General features: G+C 38.6%; 3 protein-coding genes across 3 annotated transcripts; 1 reads left to right on the top strand and 2 right to left on the bottom strand.

Annotated features, from left to right (window-relative positions):
* Window positions 1–330: 330 nt before the first annotated feature.
* LOC141906308 (uncharacterized) lies at window positions 331–5,260 on the top strand. The gene is made up of 4 exons (XM_074795557.1): window positions 331–374; window positions 620–666; window positions 1,283–1,411; window positions 1,993–5,260. Exons 2-4 carry the CDS (start codon window positions 651–653, stop codon window positions 3,036–3,038), a joined length of 1,191 nt encoding a protein of 396 aa, XP_074651658.1. The 5' UTR covers window positions 331–374; window positions 620–650; the 3' UTR covers window positions 3,039–5,260.
* Window positions 5,261–6,184: 924 nt separating this feature from the next.
* LOC141903680 (dnaJ homolog subfamily C member 8-like) lies at window positions 6,185–11,884 on the bottom strand. Its single transcript, XM_074791911.1, has 9 exons — window positions 11,750–11,884; window positions 10,916–11,017; window positions 10,105–10,161; window positions 9,710–9,776; window positions 8,930–9,024; window positions 8,769–8,840; window positions 8,487–8,578; window positions 7,831–7,906; window positions 6,185–7,523 (listed from the first exon to the last, which is right to left on the bottom strand). Exons 1-9 carry the CDS (start codon window positions 11,876–11,878, stop codon window positions 7,407–7,409), a joined length of 807 nt encoding a protein of 268 aa, XP_074648012.1. The 5' UTR covers window positions 11,879–11,884; the 3' UTR covers window positions 6,185–7,406.
* A 2,974-nt stretch (window positions 11,885–14,858) lies between these two features.
* On the bottom strand, window positions 14,859–19,919 carry LOC141901935 (transcription cofactor vestigial-like protein 2). Its single transcript, XM_074789569.1, has 4 exons — window positions 19,761–19,919; window positions 18,984–19,257; window positions 15,590–16,033; window positions 14,859–14,944 (listed from the first exon to the last, which is right to left on the bottom strand). The coding sequence occupies exons 1-4, from the start codon at window positions 19,839–19,841 to the stop codon at window positions 14,859–14,861; spliced, it is 885 nt and encodes a 294-aa protein (XP_074645670.1). The 5' UTR covers window positions 19,842–19,919.
* Between the last annotated feature and the right edge of the window lie 1,298 nt (window positions 19,920–21,217).

The following is a 21,217-nucleotide window of genomic DNA, read 5'->3' as shown; positions in this document are numbered from 1 at the left end:
AGGTGTTGATAGTGTTATTCTGAAAAGGCAAGGAAGTGTGTGTGGCCCGAAGGTGAAACGTATCGAAGGTATCTGAACGCCATCCTATAATGCGGTATGTGGATGCAGGGAAGTGTGATGACACACTTCCCTGGTGGATGCGATCTCGGGGACTTGACCTATGCCCGTGAGCGGAAACTTGGTCCTTTGATCACATATACACTGAAAATATCTTGTTCCCGTGAACAAAGCCATCGCCACTAGTTCGTATTTGCATTTTTGTATTTTCGTGAAGTAGGGATTCGAACCCAAACGCTTGTAATATCCAGCTAGCGATTAATTCACGATACTCAAAAGGTGGACGAAGAAGGTAAAATTGAGGTCAAATAATTCTTGTAAGTGATTTTTGTGCTTATTCGTGAACGTTTGGCCACTGTTAAAGAAAAACAGCCCATCAAAGAAATCACGTCTAATAAGAATATGGTCTTGTAAATCCTGGGAAGATAAAGGGCCTGGGGTTTTTACTTCGTTTTATTGGAAAGACAGAGTAGGAATTTATCCAGGCGGCAGCACCATACGGTTACTGATTGGAAATCCAACAAGGCAACGCAAATGGAAACAATTTTTGTTTTAATTGCAGACAGAGCATTGTTGTAAAAAGAACCTGCACGATGCAAGTGAAATTAGGTAATGTGATCAGTCTTTTTTATTGCTTGAATTTTCTTAATTTTGTACAGATGTTTCCTTCCCGATACGGACAGAGCCTGGTCACCAGGCTGGGCCGGAGATAGTTACCTAATCATTGGTGGTAAGCTTTTTATAATCGGATGGGCTTATACCATGTGGTTTGTGAAAATATCCGATCGTGAAACTAAACCACAGTCAGGTTACTGACAAGGCCGGAGATTCACAGAATCATTATGTAGGCCTACATTAATTCCAAATGTTTATTTGCTAAGCTCCACTTCTCTTCCGGACCTTGTCTCAGACGGTGTACACTCGCCCCAGATATTTGACACTATAGGCATTTGTTTGATCGCCCAAACTTCATGCGTATTCAATCATCTGGCGTTATGTGTTCATAATCTTGTCTTGCAAATATCCTATCAGCAACTTTGACCACAATATTGTAGTATGAGTGCGGGACTCCCCGATAAAGTGGGCTGCATTTAAGTCAGTACCCAGCCAGTTCCACAGTTCTGAGATACGTTTGACTAAATTTTGTAATGGGATAGTTCGCTGTCTCTTACAAACTTCCGCGAATGCGATTTCATCTACCATGTCTCCATACATATGATTTCAGAAGTGGTCGTGTCGGGAGAAAATTTGAAGAATATCATTCTCGAACATATAGAATTATTGGATGATATTGCGGCATCAGTCGACAGTGACGTTTGGAATAGATGGCATAGAATACGTTTCCCTATAGCAGGTCAGTATTACACAGGAAGGACAGATTTAGGGGGGTGAACCGGGTGGACTGGTCCACGCCCTTCGAAATTTGAATTTTCCCCCATAAAGTCAGTAAAAAAGATTTTTTTGCGACGCAAATTTTAAAAAGACTTGCGAAAATAAACTCCAAAAATAGATCCAAATGGGCTGCGTTGAGGGCAAGAAAAGCTAAAATTTCTGCCTCGCATTGCCGAATCTGCTCTTTTCAAATTAAATGCTCATTCCCATTTCAAGAATCCTAGATCTACCCTTGTACAGTTTTGGTCCTATACCGATATGCAGTTGAACTAAAATTGGGGCTTATCCCCCCCAGCAATAATTTGAGACTTTTACTTGGATCTGTAAATGTGTTTGATAAACCAGTTGGTTACAGTTGATTACAACTCTGGTATCCATCGTTGTTAAATTGTTTGAACATATGTACCACAACCAACTTGTTCTCATATCAAAGGCTGACTTTGAGATGCAGTATTGGAATATTATGAATGCAAGGTAGGCAAAGTCTACTGTATTCAATGATTTTGTTTTTGAAATGATTAATTTATTGATTTTTCATCGTAGGAAACTGTTGTCCCGATTTGAATAATTCACCGTTGAACAAGGAGAATGATACGCAGCATCAGGTTGTATCATACAGACGCTCACATCAGTCGCCTGAGAATGTTCCAGAGGTCGGCACAGGTAATCATCCAGAGACTTCCGTAATCGAAAACTCCGGTTGTTGGGGCATAAATCAAGCCGGAATAAAAGAGGAACCGCTTCAATATCATGACAGCGATACGAACTCTGAAATAAGTCAAAGTATGAACGTCGATAGCTGTCGCTCGGAAGTGAACGTGATAAAATGCGAACCGTTCGACGAGGACGAACTGATCGAAGGCAGCAGCGTCAATCCGTGGTGCGAGCGCGCCGATAGCCCGACGATGTTTTACGAGAATTACCCGATCACGCGACAGACGTTGAACGCATCGCGCTGCGTTGCGCCGGGAATTGCACGCAAAACGCCGCAAAATGAAACGCGCGGTCGGCGGGTTTATAGCGACGATGATTACGCGCAGGCGGACTCGACATCCGCATCGTCGAAACGACTGAAACGAACGCAAACTACAGGCGACGGCGCGGTGCATTCGAGTTACGATAGAAACTTTAACTCAAATTCGAATTACGCTATTACTAATACTACTAGTCGAATGCCGTATTCGAATTTGATGAGGCCCCCGAGGGTCGTCGTTAATACTAGTCAAATGAATACCGTGGACACGCGCTCCGTCGCAACGGCTGCAAGTAGCAAAACTAGCCAGCGACTACAAGGTCAACATTCTTCTGATATTTCTAGTAGCGCTACCGCCAGTGCTACTTCTACCACTACTACCACTACTACCACTACTAGTTCTTGCAAATCGAAATTGCGCGAGATCTTGAATCAGAAATCGCAAAGTAAAACGCCGACGATGGCTAGTCTCATTATGAAGGAAATTTTACTGAAAATGACGAACGATGAAGATTTACAACAGCAGCAACAACAACAACGGTATCAGAAGCCGCCGTTGACACCACCGGCCTCAAGCTCATCAAATTCTGTGTTACGGACTCTTTTGAATTCATGATAGATAACGCGAACGTTTTAGCCCGGCTTGGCGGCATCGGTGCTCAGTTCAGTTGATTCGCGATCATTGCTATGAACTTTGGGATAATTTTTACAAACCACATTTTGGTTTAAGCCCTATCTGATATAATACAAACTTTACCCTGATGATAAGGTTTATCTTCATTACTAAAGTCATTTCGAAGATTACTAGTATATTATAACGCAATGGCACCTATTCAACTGAATTATTTTTACGCTATTAAAGGGCACGGGGACTGTTAAATGTTTACTAAAGTTCCTGTCGCCAGTGCGATTTATTTTGCGGTGACATGGAGACCTGTTTTTGAAGGAAAGCAGTGGCTCGGCGAAAATCTTTTCTGTGACATGCTTTGACGGGCATCTGTGAGCTTTTAATTGCTTTCAAAATATCATAGTGGTGATCAGTTGGCCAAACATTCCATAACACAGGACCCAGTTCCACGATTCAAATAAGGCCTTTTCAGATATTTAACTTATATTTTAAGCTCATGACTGTGGAACCGGGTCCTGATAAAAATCACATTTTCTATACATTACGACCCAGTTCTGTAGTTCTTATCTTGGTTTAGTTTGACTAACCAGTTAGAATAAGTCATTTTCAATCATGTTTTAACCCTATAGTCAAATTTTCACCGGGAATTGCAGAACTGGCCCTTGAATATAGTTAAGTACAATCGAACTTTACTACCTTGGTTATCTATATAGTAAATTACCGGTAATTGAAAATGAATAAGAAACCATTCTGATTTTGAGAATGTTATTGAGCTTTTAAAAAGAGTAGTAACTACTTTCAACTAGTAGTGGTAGTCAGGTTTGTACAATTGACCTGTTTGATGATCTGGATTGAACCGATGCTGAATTAGTAGGTTTTACTAATTTCATCGGTGAAGTGAATCCAAATATATTGTTTCTTGTTCTTCCGTCGTTAAACCTTCGTATTTCTTTTCTCGAATATGATTTTAGAAGATATCGAGGCATTGTAGTTAAAAAAACAAAATGTGGACTGATTATTTTGTGATATACTGCAGAACCCAGTTCCACAGTTCTGAGTTAGAGTTAACTTTTGAGTTAAAATCAATTCGTTTTCAATGAGTTAACTCTGAGTCAAATTTAACTCCTGTGGAACTGGATCCAGAGTTATTTCATTCGTAGAATTTTTGTAAGAACTGCCTTACACAGGCCTAATTAAAGCGGTGTGCTTTATCGTAAGATTTTGTTTGTACTATAAATTATTGCAATATTGATGAATTTTTTCATTTTAATTAATGTAAAACATAGGAGAGATATAAAATAAACTACATGTAGTTAATATTTTGCCAATCCTTGCCAGGTGCATAGTATTTAATCAAATTTTTAAGGTTTTAGCGAATAATTTTTGTATATTCAAGAATAAAAGGTTAAGTATTTGTTCCTCAAGTGGACCCAGTTCGACAGTTGAACTCGAATCAAAATTTTGTCACGGAAGTCATAGAATGGACAGCTCTTACCTTCTCAAAATAAATTACAGTGGAACCTCGTTAAAACTAACTTCGGGGGACTAGAAAGTATGTTAGAAAGACTGTTGCATCTAGTGTGAAATTTTATATCGGGGCCAATATGACTCCTTGATTCTTCAAACGGGAAAATGCTTTTAAAGGTGCTTGAAACTACTTTAATTTGAGCAAAATTTTGAGAGATAGGCAAATTAGATACTTAAGAATTTGTTCATAAGACTAATATGCCCAATTCGCTACAGTTGGAAGCAGGATCTTTTGTTACCCAATTCAGTGGTAACTATATTAGAAACCAAGTTTAGGTAGTGTCAAGGATACATATTTGCTTATCAAACCACCAAATTAACAGTTTATCGAGATAAACGGCACCTATCTAGGTGAAGTCTACTACTGTAATTGGAATATGAAAGTAATGCAGACGCTTCCATCTGTAGGAACCTGCGTATTTGGGACTAAATTCTAGGTTTGTAGTATGTAACTGATTAGTGTCTGAGGGCGTTATTACGGAGTTCCACTGTAGAATTGAAATAAACTGTAGAACTCATGTCCCAATATACTAAAACTGTTGGTTTATATAATTTTGTGGTGTGAATTCTGTCTCATTTTTTACCCGGTGGTTTTAAATTTGTTTAATTTATACAAGAAGTCGTAACAAGATGTCATCTTTATTCAGCGGTAATAAATGATATTAATTACAGTAACTCGTTATGAATGCAAAGCTATTGTTTATGTATTTTTCTGTTTGTTTAAGACGTAAAGTAGTTCATCAAAAATGGTTGTAATGCAGGCACGTCGATCTGCATCCTGGACCCAACCCCTTGAACGTATTCAACATATTTTACAGTTTTTATGCTCCACATGTTCCAGACCTGCAGTGGTATTTGGACACCAGTCATTTTCACTCATCATTTCAATGGTGAATGTGTGAAAGGGGTGATTCTAGAAAGCAGATTGATACGTACCTGCAATTATAATTTTCCACTTAAGCCCCAAATAAGCCCCAAATGCCACTTAAGCATCTTTTGGTGTTCTGTTCAACTTGAATATTGGACGAAGTACAGTACTGTCATCCGAGGATTACTATACCACAACACTCCCGAAATCTTGCTACCAGGCAGAAATGAACGCCGCAGAGAAGACACCCTAGGCATCAACAAGGGCTTGTATTGGCAGCAACCAAATCCAGATTTCGAGTGAAACCCTGTCTGTAGTAACTTGCGGTATACAGCATCGTCACTGGCTAACACTGGGCTAAAACTATTGACGAAAGAATCCTCAACATCGAGTAGGGCCGATTTTCACAGCAACTTTCATCAGCAGACTGACGGGAGCACAAAGAAATAGGGCAAGGTAAGTATCCAAGCAGCCGAGACTAGGGGTCTAGAAATTTTTGGAATTTCAGTGCATTCTGTACGCAAAATCTGCCATTTTTCATATACATTAAGCATTACAGTACGCAATTGCACCGACCCCTCCCCTCTCCCCTAATGCGTACGTAATAAATGAATGACCCCCTGTCGTATTGGTTGCAGGTGGGAAAAGTGCCTCATCAGAAACCTTGCGATTGAAACGCCACAATGCCAGGATAATCCAACATGCAATGAAATAATAACACATTCTTCAATACGTTTAAGATGTCAGATTTTATTATAAACAATATTTTTTACAACTATACATACCGGTATTCGTTAATAATATTACATCTGGCTTCGATGAATCCGGGGAGTAGTACCGGTAAATGCAGTCTGTTTTGCAATGAATAAATAGGGCACCGGACCAGCCACAAAAATTATCGGACCATCATTGGTGCTAGCTCGTGTAAAAATAAATTTGACATTCGAATACACGTGATATTTCGTATTTTGATGCACACCGTTGTATGACCCTGTTATCATAAGTCGTATTTTTTATCGGTTGAACAATACAATACAACTCATCAACGAACGCGATAAAAAATAATCATTCATTACTACATAAAACTGTACAGGATAAACATACAAAACACGAACTTAATTCCATATCTAGAATCAGGGGCCAGTTGCACAGTTGTGAGTTAAGTCCAAAAGTGGTCTTAAATCTTAAGACTGGTCTTAAGTTGTTAGATTGGCTAAGTTACCGACTAAGTTGGTCTTAGACTGGTCTTAAGTCTAAGCCATGACTATGCAACCGGCCCCTGGGGCAGAACCAGGGGGACTTGTGAGACTTGTACAAGTCCATCAAAATTTTTGAGCGCCCTTTTTCATTTTGTCAACACAGATAATTGGTGATTTTCATTGCGTGAGTACACTTAGTAGTTTGGACATCAAAGTGCCCTTTTGGACTTGGCAAATTCTTCAAAATTAGCCCCTCTGTACGGGAGTACACCTTTTTGGACATCCCCTTTTGGGATGCAACAAGTCCTGCAAAGTTGGCCTCTGGATCCGCCCCCGAGAATTTATGACTAACATCTAAAAACAAAGTACGTTATATTGTAACCGTTGAATTATGACGACGCTGTTCGCTCAACTCAGTTGTGACAACAAATTTACGATCGAGTGGACTCCACCTTATGCAGTATCGAGGCTGTAAATATTAAACTAAATAGTTCAGAATGGTCAAAAGTGTTACCGACTTGAGCACAGTTGTCATGAGTTGACCAGAACCGAGTAAGCGGAGTTGACTGTATCTATACCATACACATGAAATAAGCTCATCTAGTTCATCTTGATAGCCATTTTTTCTTTTTCGACACAGCAGCCATATTTTTACAGTACACGCACGAATATACCCCACTGAGATCAACAATATCCAAGAACTATCCATACAGTAACAGGGTGAAGGGTCCGTACTATCTTAGAAGCTCTTTCGATATCTTATCAGTCTCTTTTTTCTTGTTTAGTTTTCGGCGGTTTAAATCCTCCCTTCATGAATTTCGTCTTTTTACCACCTTTGGACCAGGTTCGCCAGCTGTCCACGCGGCCGCTACGACTTTCCTGAAATATATGGAGAAAAACAATGAGATACATCACAAACTGACCAGGTAATGATAATAAACCTCTCATCATCAGAGGAACAAACCGAGAAAATGTTAAGTAAAACATTGAAACAATAGCAAAATAAATCTATTCAAAATCATCATCAATTGTGGGTTCAATTATCCACTTCAAAATAATTGAGATTATATCAGTCTACCGGTCATCAAAATAACTGCTGCTTCAGAGATCAGTTGGTGCAAGTGCACGAAATCTAAATGAAGTAGACTCGCAATTTACTCTTACGAATATCGGAAATAATATTCACCTCATAATTCTTATTCCACTCAGCGTGCGTCTTCTTTCTTTCTACCTCATCTGCTTCTTCTTCAGCTTTTCTTTTCCTATGTGAATAAGATTTAATTTAGAACATCTCTTTCATGTGGTATGCATCCAAATGACAACCAACGACCAGTTATCAATACTATGAATGAGTTAAATCATTGCGTCTATACTCTTTTTTGAAAAGATATACATGTACTTTGCTTAGATTTTGCATACACAACCATTCTGGCCGAGTCTCCATGTAAGCAATTTTCCAACTAAATTCATCCATGGGAAATCAGTAATCCAAAAACACCACTATATATTCAAGGAGGGTGGACCACCATTCAGGGTATGTTTTCCTATGCTTTCAAACCAAAAAGACTGATTCAATTCATACTAATTAAAACTAATACTGTCGCTTAGTTAAGAAACATAGTTTCCATACAAAGCAGTAAAAATTCAATGTGTAGCTACTCAGACAGTGAAATAGAAGCCATATTAAAATCTTCAACTAATACTTGAAGAAAGAAGCTATATTTTTCTCTTCATGTATTTTCGTTTCCGTGTATACACTAACTAGATTGATGGTCTGCATAAACGCGACAAGTTTCAGAAAGCACTAATTTCAAAAGCAGCGGTAAAATCGATTAATCTTACCGTTCGTGCATCTCCTGAGTTTCTCTTTGTTGTCGTAGTCGTTCCAAATCAGCAAATAATTTACAGGTCTGAACATACACCGCATGTTTGTACTATAAAAACACAAAAAAACTTTTTCTCATCTTCTTAAAGCATTGAAGACAGCACAGGAAAAAGAATTCTCTTTGAATTAATCAATCAATGTTTAGTTGAAATTGTACCAAATGTTTTAAACTTAAATCTTAGGCCTATATCAAGTCGGTATTCAACTCTACACAACATTAACTGAATTCTTCAACTTACCCCTGATGGTTCGTCCTCGGGAATATCTTGAGGTTTTCCTTCTTTTTTCAGTTGTTTTTTCTTCGTTTTTATCTGCAAAAATAAATTGTTTCATCATACAGTAACTGAATCTTTATGAGACCGAGCGTTGCTGTTTTTGCTGGGGGAAAAAAGCAACATACCATCTCTTCTGTCCTACTTTTTGCTTCTTCAATGATTTCTTTACATCTTCTATAGCCTTCTTCATTTTCCAATGTTTTCCAAGCTTTATTAACCGCTGAAAGCATGAATATAGACACTTTTGATAACCGATACAGTAAAACCTCTCTTAGTGAACTTAATAAGTCTACTGGTCTATACAAATCACTCATTCTGCACAAGTTTTTTTCAGAACTAACTCTCTTAAGTACTAGTAATGAAAGCATATTTCAGTCATAATTTTGATCAATTCAGTGTTTCGATTTGCTTGCAGTTGTGGATTTATAGGAAGATATTAGGTGTCACCCAATGTCACATCATGGCCTGCGCGGCTGTCCCTCCCTATAGTGAACACCTTCAATAGTGAACACTTTTTTGTTCGGTCCCATAGGCATTCACTGTAGAGAGGTTTTACTGTAGTCCACTCATGATTATCCACTATAGCCACTTATGGCTTTTTGGTGGATAATCGACTGTGACGGATAACTGAACTACGTTATCACTAATCAGGAATTAACATTTCAGCTCAAACTCAACAGTGAACACTTCGCTCAGTTCCAACAGGCATTCACTGAGGTTTTGCTGTAGTCAACTTAAAAATCATCCACTATAGCCACTTATTGAACCAATGGTTATTTGGTGGAGAACCAACTGTGATGGATAACTGAACTATGTTATCGCTAATCAGGTATTTACATTTCAGCTCAAACTCAACAGTAGGAAACAATTAAGCCTTGGACACGCCAATAGAGGCTTGACTCTACCTTCAAAAGCTGTTTGGGCTCTCTCTGGGTCATCAGTATTTTTGTCCGGATGCACCAATATGGACATCTGAAATATTCAATTACTTATATAGAATAAACAGTTTCAACAGCAAAAATACAGTCAAACAAAAGCCGGGACCATTAAATTATGTTGATGACTTATCCAAATGATGACTAACACTTTGTACCAGTATATTGAATTAGGCATTGAAATTACGAAACAAAAATAGAGACAACTTGAAAATTTGATGAAGACTTAACCAAGTTTGGCTGTAGGCCTAGATGTCTAATAGATTTCATTGTAGTCTCAGATGAATAAACACAGAAAATTACTAAAACTTTTCATTCATCACAAGCTAAGATGGATTAGTGTTTATTCGAACAACATAGCCTACCTGTCGATATTTCTTTTTGATATCGGATAAAGGCGTGTCAGGATCTATGTGCAGTGCCTGTAGAAAATAAAAGTGACGTAGCTTAACCTTAACACTATCAAGTCCAGTGTCCAGTGTCACAAAAAAGTTTAAGCTTAAAACAGTTAAGTTTGAAGTAGTAAATTAACCACAAATTTGAATTAACTTTTTGGTGAAACTGGGCTCACGCACAGATTTATCAGTGATGACCAAAGATTGATTGAATTTCAAAATTTATCTTCAGCAGCCTATCAGCTGATATAGCTATGCTGTGTTTTGCAAACTTCATTTCATAGTAGCCCAAGACCCATACAATATCAATAGAAAGTCTAGCAGAGATCCAACAAAAACTGTAGAACAAGTACTATATCACAGAAAGATAGCGACTACTGCTAGAACACCCGAGTTCATTAGGCCTATTGCCTTGGCCCAGGTACTAAGTTTCATCTCGATCCATGATAAAACTAGTAATAGTTGACGATGGACAGATGACGGCGGCTATTTCCCTGCAAACTGTCACAACGCAGCTAGAATTCGGCTAGCACACCAGGGCCCGGTTCCACAGTTGTGAGTTTGAGTAAAGTCTGAGTTAAAATCAGTTCATTTTCAATGTTTAAACTGCAGGGCCCAGTTTCACAGTTGTGAGTTAGAGTTAAGTCTGAGTTAAAATCAGTTCATTTTCAATGTTTTAACTCAAGGGTCAAATTTAAGTCAGAACTGTGGAACCGGGCCCAGGGCAGCCGTGGAGGACAGGTTTCATTCATTCGATATCAATGAACTGAACATTACTCACGTCGAACGGATTCAGATTAAAGTACGTCGATCCAGGTCGAGTTAGCCGATCGATTTGTTGCTTGCAGGTATAAACAGAATCTCGCTTCTCAATTGCTTTTACCTGAAAAAAGTTATATAAGCAAGTATCATAAGGGATGTAGCCAATCATTAGGCCTTAAAGACCGGTCAGAAAATTAGGTACATGCAAAGGAGACCTTACGTAACAGGACTCCCGTGAACAAAAACGTTGTCTGTTGCCGATTGTTGGCCTTGATTCATAATTATGTCATTATATCCAAAATGGTGAATCATAAATTTTTTTACAACAATATTTTGAGGGGCCCTCCTGGTGTCAGTGGTGGAGAGGGAGTAGGCCTAGCGCCGCTAATGGGTCAAGCCAACACTGACTTAAGGGGCGTACTCTTTTATGACCTCCGAAATCTCTGGTTGGCTCCACACAAAATCCGAATCATACCACCTGGACAGAAAGGAGGTTTCGATGAGGTGCGATTCAAGAATAGGGGACTATAGCGATATATATGTAGTGATAGTAATCAAATAAGTAATAATAATAGTAATTGATAATGATGATATATAATGATAGTAATATAGTAATTAATGAAGATTAGGGAACTAAACCTAACCCTAACCCTAAACCTAACCACTAGTCCCCTATTCTTGAATCATACCGGTTACTGATAATCATAATGAGGATGAAAGGATTCTTAATTTAATTTCGATGCATTCTCAGAAAACATGTTCAGAAAATGGACGCCACCTGATGGTTTTTCATTTTTCAATTTATTTCTCCATTAGCCATTGACCAATCAAAAAAAAAATCTTATTTTCCTACCTCGGAATAGAAAGTATCGAAGGCATCTGTTCCAGCTCCTCCAACAGGGGCAGTAGCTGTAGCAGGACCACCGCTTTGATGTGAAGGAGGTATGTTTTTACTAACAACAGGATTTATCCCGTCCGCCATGATGGACGGTACCACCGTATTAACCCTTTCGCTAAATACAATACAAATAAACTTTATTCGTTTGTCGCGCGTACCCTGCTGAATATCGGAGTCTTTTTGGTGATAGGAGACAATTATTGCCATCATAGTGTGACAGTATAGAATCTGAACTTTTTATCATTATTTGAACAATCGAAATCTGTAGTTCATTAACTTGAGTACAAAAGGCGTCAGTCACCCGGCCCGGAAAGATCCACTTCACCGTCTACGATTAAATATGTTTGAAAGTATCGGAGTATGTGTTGTCATTGCCGCTGTAAGGAAGATTCTAACCAACTGACGGAGGAGAACAGCAACAATGGAATCATCGATTCGAAGCCAGTCCAGGACTGTCGGTACTACAGCCACGTGGTGCGGGGTTCCCAAAGATGAAAATCCTCAGTGCGTTCCTCAATCCTCCTAATAAGAATAACATGCTAAGAGGGCAAAAATATTTCAAATGCCCCAGAACAGGACAAAACGACGTCCCAATGTCAATTTTTGTTAGTTGACGTAGCTTGATCGACTTCTTCGATTGTCAGGAAAATGGAGCAAAGATTTCTGGGAACCGGTGATCTTAAGTTATAAACGAGAGAATTTTCACCCCAATATGCCAAAATTACTTAAATCTGGGGGAGTAGGCCTAACGGAACCCGAACCACAACTAAATACTACGGTTACCTTGGCGTAGACCTCTTTCGAAATATCCACAATATAATTGCACTCTCAACGCAAGTGATTTCTTCCCAGTTCTTGTTGATTCTGTCAGCTTATGTTGACTGATGCTACGGGTAGACCTGTTTCTGACTTAGTGCTCAATTGTCCTGTGCTTCCGAAGTTTCCATTTTGTTTCCCTTAGAATTCGCTGGCTTTCTGGCGAACCGTCAAATTTGAGCACTTGCATTGAAACTGAGAAAAATCAATTTGAAATTTTGAACTTTCGTGTCGCTCCCGTTTCCGATATCAGGTTCATTTTCAAGAAGCGAATACCGAAAATGACTATCAGTTACCAATATTTTTGAACGAAAAAAAAAATGGGCAAATTCGGAGGGTCCAGAAAACACATTTGAGGTTCACCAAAAAATCATGACATCGATTAACCATATACTACTGTTCACCATGCACTGAATGATATGATTCGGCCATGCATATTCGACGGTTATGCCCATTCGAGGGTTTGCCAAAAACGGGGAATTTACCATAACTAATTAGCCTGAGCAACTGAAACTTTAAGAGACAGCGATTTTAATGGTACATATTCAGCCCATTTTCGATAAAAATGCATATTCGACGGTTCGCCAGAAAGCCAGCGAATTATCTGTCACTGATCTCTGTTGCGGATAGATTCTGTAGTCGTAAACTGTTATCATGACCAATCATGGTCTTCTCTAGTCTGGTCCTCCGATATGGATATCTTGTCTGGATGAATAGGCAACAGATCACGATATGATCTACGCACGATGTTGAAATTCTGAACGCTATCTGAATATTGGGAAATCGCCATATAAATTTGATCTGAACCGTACACACACAGACTAGCATGAATAAATAACAACAACGTAATAAATTAAATCACATGACATATATACATGGATATTATATTATAATATATATATATATATATATATATATATTTCACATTATATATACATAATTTACACATTTAGAGCAAAAAACGATATCATTTTACCACATAATAACTTATACATAACGAAAGATTTGCAAATCAATGAGAACAAATTTGTGACGTTGATAATAGTTCTGAGCAGTCGAGATCGATATATCAACGTTCGCTATACGATGCAGAATAAAATGATTAGAATACAACTTCGTTTTTAAAATCACAAGTGACAATGGTCAGCGAAAAATTATTCGAGGGTCAGTAGCTGCCAACCGGGCACTTCTCAGTCGAATCGCTGTGGAGTCAAACGAGAACGCAATGCATTCAATTTTGATGCGCGTTGATAACATTTGCACATTACAAATCTTATACTTGATTGATTCGCAAAATAAAATCTCAAATACGTTTCTGATATTGTCATAAACGAGATAGTTCCTTTTTCACCACCAGTCTACCCTGACCGATCCTAATTTTACAACACGACGTATACAAGTGCGTACCGTTATATAATCAACTAGACAACAAAAACAGTTAAATCTAAGGAAATCGGCTATTTCATCGGTGAAACATACATATCTGATATTTTCGTTCAGACGGATCAGAATTTCGTTGAACCTATATAGAGCTAACGTAAAACATTCTAACAGGTTCAAGAGCTGTGCAGCCAGTTCCACACTCGGAATCGAAAGATTCAGCTCATTTTGGCCCCATAACTGATTTCAAATTTTCCTGACTCAAATAAAGTCGTTCTGTGGTACGGGTACGACCGACGCGGTTCTACATTACAGTTGTGGTTTAGATTTTATTCTAGACTTAAATTCATTCATAATACAATTCGAATCAAGTGACAGTAGTGGAACCGAATCCGTGAGAAGAAACCAAACATTTGAGTTTTTGAAACCGAATAATTTATTTCACGGGGCTCTTGATTTGGGCCCTGTGAAATAGGCATCGGTAAACAGATTTAGAAAAAATAAATTACAAAATGCAAGCACAATGTCTGAAATACTGAGCAATTCATTAATACATGTATATAACGATTTTGATATCAGGAGGACTCTTATACCTGACGTATTGACAGGAATAATTTACTCATATTTGATATCCAACCCGCATCGCGTAGGCGCGACAACTCTACAAATGACAGAGCTTCGAACGACAAACTTCTATGGCCACCAGAATCCTTCGTATAGGATCAATGCACGTTGCATCTAGAGAAATCTAGATCATACATCCATTTTTGGTAGGATTTCATTTCAACGATCGGCGGTCACAACAATATCACACTCGTTATTTTTACAGTCAAAACAAGTAAACGGCTAAGGTCTTTTGATAGAACACCTAAAACCAATACAGGTCCATGCTGTTTGTGTCTTGCATTCCTGACGTGGCCACCGTTGTCGTCTGCGAAGATGAACTATCGATACCTACAATGGAAAAAAATAAAAATAAAAATTGGGCAATGTTATCCCGTGGCAATGTTTTTTTTTTCTTTTTATCTCATTGCATTGCTTTCCGTAAGATATATCTGAACTTGCCAAATACGATTTGTAAATCGAAAAGGAGCACGGAAATAACAACCATTTAGTAATTCGTACATATTTCCGAATCCACTATTATATAATGACCGTTGCTGATCAAGCCAATATTTTGGTTACATCTATGTGTGATCAAAATGTAGATTGTAGTTACAAAAAACTTCAATCGATGCACTTGATTACCAAACAGTAATCATCTTATTTAATTATAGAGTCTTTGGAAAATGACGAGCAGTTATTTCAACTGGACGAACACTTTTCCTTTTCCACATTTCAGTAAATCATATTGTATATCAGTGAGACCTGTGTAGCGTTTTCGATTTTTCGAGTAACCCGTGACTAGTACATCACGTGAACATAATTTGAAAACTGAACGAAGCATTTTCGCTAACAGTTACACCTTTCAACAGTTTTACTCTAGTCAACAGATTATGCTTTGATGATATGTTTAACCTTTAACCTGGATGGAACTATGTCAAATCGCTCCACGAATTAAAACTTTTCGATGGCATTTTTATCGAGTCGACTGCTCACCTGATAAAACCGTGTGAGATGATGGAAACTCCTGTTTGAGCGGCATATTTGAATAGTCCGTGCCCCAATGTTCACCACTAGCTTTACCGGCCAGCTCGTTACATTGTCCAGCAGTCATAGTACTGCTTATCCGACTAGAACGCATTGAAGATGTCTGATGCGGCATCAACAATGACCCGTAATGGGGCGTAAACCGACTGCTACTCGCGGCGGCCACACTGGAATATGGTAAGTCCGTCATAGCTCTGTGATTAGTATAGTGTCCTGAATAGTGCCAAGGGTCGGCCGTCTGTAACGGGGCGACGCCGTGATGAAGCGCCGCCGTGGCTCCTCCGTACGGATCCGAATATTGCGTCAGTTCCGTGGGCATCGCATTGCCCTGAGTCTGATATGCACTGTTCCAAAATGAGGCGGGGAAGTTCCGTTGCGCCATCGGTGACGTATCTGAAAGAGAAAGAATTTATTCAATCAATTCATTTCGAATACAATACAATTAAGTTCAAGGTAACTATTTTCGATCTCGGCACTCAGTTTTCCACGTATACCACGCATAACACATTTGAAATATGTTCCAATTACACGTGGCAAAAAGCCTAATTCATTTTAACACGATCGTAACAAATAACAGTTTATAGAACTAATTTTAAGTACTGTTTTTCCTCCGTATACTATGGAAATGTTTGAAGAGTAACAAATATTCGTATTCGTATATCGCAATCATTATTTTACTTCCGTGCTTTGAATTTTGTTTAAACGACGTTTAGTTTCAGCGCGATAGAATAAAAACCTGACAGATGATCGAATTGGTAAAAATGAAGAATGTCTTGCTCTAATTTGGTCCGGTCTAAATTTGGACCGGACCAGGTACGGACACATTTAGACCGGTCTAACTAGTTGTGTGATCGCGGCTAATGAACAATTCCAGTATTTTTTAACAATTCCAAATATTTCAAATGTATTTACGATTTCTTCTTTGACTTTGACTTTGAAAAATGAAATCGGACCAAATGGTTTAACATTTTTCCAAATCATAAAGATTTGATGTAGATAAGGTTGGTGAACAGCGAACAAGGAAATCTTATGTCCTTTTGCCCATGACTATATCAAGAATTCGATAAATAGTCCATGGTTTGCCTAATCCTTGCCTGTCACGATGAAAAGATATTGATTTTTTTTTCAGAATTAAGTAGCTATGCATTGAAAATACCCATTTCTTGTAATATGATACTGAAGGAAATGTTCAAAAATTAATTTCCCGATTTTGCTTTTCGACACTGAGATCGAGTATTGTTTTTCTAATATAAGCCGGTCTGCGTTCTAAGAGGCCACAGCTAAATAAACTGCTGTGGCATGGGAAACATGTCAAACAACGGACATAGAAACGTAACCCCGGAAACTATTCACAAGTGCCTCGAATAAGTTCTGTCGTAAGGTCTTCAAAAACACAGAAAGAAAAATAACCCGCATTGAAGCGTTATTGAAATTCTGATAAAAACGATATTCAATTTTCCGATTTGTTTAAGCTTTTATCGCAAAACGAAACCTTTCACAACTTGACTTGCCCTCTGATCTTTGTAAGTATAGTTTGTCCTATTTTTCCTTTTCTAAGCTACACTGATTTTGATTGAGAAAGATATCATATAGGATACTTTTCCTCTGAACAGGGATTATCTATAGGGCCTACAAATACCTCGAAAATCAATTAGAAATATTTTGATGTTGAAGAAAACCCACAGTTAAAGAGAAATACTAACTAAATAGTCCGACGTTTTGACTCAAATGAAATGTTTTCAAAATGGCAGACCTTGTTCAAATCAAAATAAAAACATCGATATCATTGCATACATAATCATGGATGAACCAAATTGGGAACAATTTTACGGACCGACTCAATTTTCGGTATATATTTCGATTGTGTGGATCGATCATCTGATTTAAACTTTGTTTGATTCAACCACCACCGGCACCGCCACCACAGTGCTAAATATCGAATTGAATATATTCTGTTCCTAGAAACATGGATGGACCCTGGCTGGGAGTGAACTGCCGCCGCGCGATTTGTTTTTACTCGGTTATCGCGTCGCTGACCGCCCGACAAAACCTATACGATCCAGTATCCATGCGCCTGAAGTTCATGTTCGCTATACGTAAAAGCTATTGGGTTACGAGATACGGAGTTTCCTTAGCGCGGAAGGTGGTTATTTTAATAGCACATGCGCTAATCGACGACGCTGCGTCGAATAATAAACGGAACTTCCTGCGAATGAAAACACTTTCTGGATGATGACCGACTTCGTATAATTTAGATACTTTTAATGTATACGGTTTGATATATAAGATACGAAGTATATACATGAATATCTAATTCCGAAATTTTGGCCATATTTTAACTGATATGGATTACACTCAAAATTCCCTGTTTTGACAATTTCACTTCCGAAGGTCCAGCAAATATGAACGTTTGCTTTTCGCGTTAGCGTCATCAATGAAATCGAAGTAAATGAGACGAGAAGATACACAATATCCGTGTAAGAAGATAACAAGAGAAATCCCACAATAAGTTCAGCCAAAACGAGAAACTTGAATAGAAGAGTTATATATATTTGCGCAACGTTTCGGCTAAAGACTATTAGCCATCATCAGGCGTACTGATGTCTACTGATGGCGTACTAATAGTCTTTAGCCGAAACGTTGCGCAAATATATATAACTCTTCTATTCAAGTTTCTCGTTTTGGCTGAACTTATTGTGGGATTTCTCTTGTAATCGAAGTAAAAGCTTTAAAAAAAAATCTAGTGTAAAAATTTTTCTATATGTAGTGTCACTAGTAGAATTTAGTATTCTAAGTCATATATTCAGTGAAGTTCGTATAAACGCATACGAAACCCAAATACAGAGGTGTAATTTATTTCGTGATACAACAATTTGTCAGTTTTAAATTAGTAAATAAGGTATGTTATATAACACAAAAACTACAATTTTACCCTTTAGAATTTCCTATTGCTAATGTATTAAACGATGAATTTACAACAAAAAAAGCTGTTAGAATGATGATTTTTACGCGTTGATTTTTGTGTATGAACACGGGTATTACACGAATGAGCACGTGTTTGACATGTTCATTACATCTGTCGGAACCAAAAATAAGTATATATGCCTCTAACTCGCAGGCAAAGAAGGCACACAAGACGCGTATATAATTCATAAGTCTTGTAAACAAAATGCCACACTTTTCTTAAGCCGCTTTTCGCTACCCACGCGCTAACATACATTTCGTTCCCCAAAAGAATCTCTGAAGCGACTGGCCGTAGCGTAAAAAAGTTCATTTTCATGAGTTGGCTCGGTATGTTGAATCTATCGAAGATCTTTGAGAAAAGGATTGAAAAATAACTTACCTTTATCCGGTGGTTTGCTGCCCTGATTTTCGGCACTGTAACTGCTCGGCTGACTGAGAGCCCGAGTGAAGTGATCGTCAACTACGGCCGATATATCCCCGGTAAAATACGTTATCAGCAGGCAATTAGCGGTCAAATATCGCGTCTCCTTCGGAGAAATATCGTCCTCCTGTTGGGCAACTAACAACTCCGATCGCGACGTGTAATCCGACGATGAACTGGGAGAATTAGAATGGTCCAAATGCTCTTGTTGCATTCTAGGTGCATCGGTTTTCTGTAAAGAAGAAGAGCTACACATATGCATAGTCTATCATAGAAAAGGCTTTGTAGCAACGTACAAGACTGAACATAATGCTGATAGGAATGCGTTGGACAGGTTGAAGGCGCATTACTCTTTTACCCGATTCTTGGCTTCTGCTCTGAGCCATCATCCGTATAGTGACTTCTGATTTACAAACTAGTACAACAACTGGCGTTTCAACGACCGTGTTTTTAGAAATATTGAGGAATGTCATCACTAGATAGTGAGAATAACTCCCAATATGCTAAAGAATAGAACTGCGTGCATTCCGCATTCTTCGGGCATTCTTTTCTCCATGGCAATGTAAACATTCCTCACTCATTCTTTTACATTCTTAAATATGCACTTATAAAGAATGCCTTAAATTGTTCAATTTATTTTACGGCATTTTGCAAACGTCGCGGTCACCGCCACGGCTTTGCGCTCTCGACTGCGTAAATAAACGAATGGTTATTACCGAAGTGAAAGTAACTCACCTTAATTGATTCATACTGTCTTTGGTGATACGGAAAGTAACTGGAATACGGCGTATACATTATATCGACGCAGCAGCTCATTCTGACTATTTTCTGGCGTCTGGTCGTGTGAAATATCTCGCGTCTCCAACCACTAACTTTTTACCAGCACAAGTCGCGTTAATCAGCCGCATCACTCAGACTCCGCCCATCGGTTGATAGGTTTTCCGTCTTCAAGGCGGTGATGTTCGCGTATCCCTCCAATAAGCGCCGAGTGCCGGGTTGATGATGTTGTGTGCGCGGTGCCAAACACATACCGGCTTCTTAATATCATATTTACCTGGATACGCCAAAACAACCGGTACTTACCTCGGGAATGTGGCAATAACATACGGAAATGAATCGACTCTAAATATATACCTCGAATGACGCGAATCCTCGAATCAGAAGCGATTGGTGACAAAGAAAACATATTGTGACTGGTGAACGTTGGTTCTCATGTTATCTTCCTTCCTTTCATTTTATTAGCATGAATTTCTTGGTTGTATAACTGTTTTACAATTGGATGTTGAGAAATAAGGATATCAACGTTGGTCTTTGTGAAATAAGTTGAATATGGATTTGTTAGTGAAGCTCACTCGAATTCTTGTTTGTTTGTAAAGTTACTTTTGTACGACACGATACTTCAGATGTCAAATGTTTAATAGTAATTGCACTACTTATAGTATGTACACTCAAAATTATCTAAACAAATTGTATATAAAACCTTAAGTAAAGGTCATGGATATTTCCAATTAGGGTGTGTCGACTCATTTAGCAAAATTGGTTAAAATACTTTTCTATGGTGCTTCCCGTTTTCAGATTTCCCCTCTCTCTAGCCAAAACCCTTCTAAAACTTTTGATATCTCCTTAATCTTGACCGCTCGTGATTTTACCACGTAAATATAGACAGCATCCACAGCCAAAAATTAAAAAGTTGTCCAATATCCCAATCTCATTGAATCGTATAGGAACCGTTTTAAACTCGGGCATCTCCGAATCTGAAACCAATCGATTGTGACATCCCATAATGTGTCAAATTTGATGCAGTGTTTATTTGCTGGAGGGAGGCAATTAAGTAATTCGCATTCGAACGCGCACGCTTGTCTCCCAAAAGAACAAATAGGGTCTAAACGTCTTGTACCCGCCTGGCCAATTTACTGCGATCAGCGGCAATTGTGGCAATTTGTTAAGGTTTCAATAGGGCGGCTCTGCCTTTCTCGGCGAGGAGAAAAGAGCAACTGCCGAAGCCGCGGGGATGTGCACGATTTCATTGTGCACTTTCGCCCGGCTTATCCCCTTAAATTCTTAGGTAAACACGATTTCCAGAAGAAAAACAATTCGCATTGAAAACGGCGGATCTAAGAACCTTCCCCGCCAGATTGCGCATTAATAAGCACCAAAGAGTCGTTTTAAAGCCGTCAAATGGCAACTATTAA

The sequence above is a fragment of the Tubulanus polymorphus genome, chromosome 1, assembly GCF_964204645.1.
Source record: "Tubulanus polymorphus chromosome 1, tnTubPoly1.2, whole genome shotgun sequence".
Taxonomy (NCBI): domain Eukaryota; kingdom Metazoa; phylum Nemertea; class Palaeonemertea; order Tubulaniformes; family Tubulanidae; genus Tubulanus; species Tubulanus polymorphus.
Note: the sequence above shows the minus strand (reverse complement) of the source record. Positions and strands in the feature narration are given on the sequence as shown.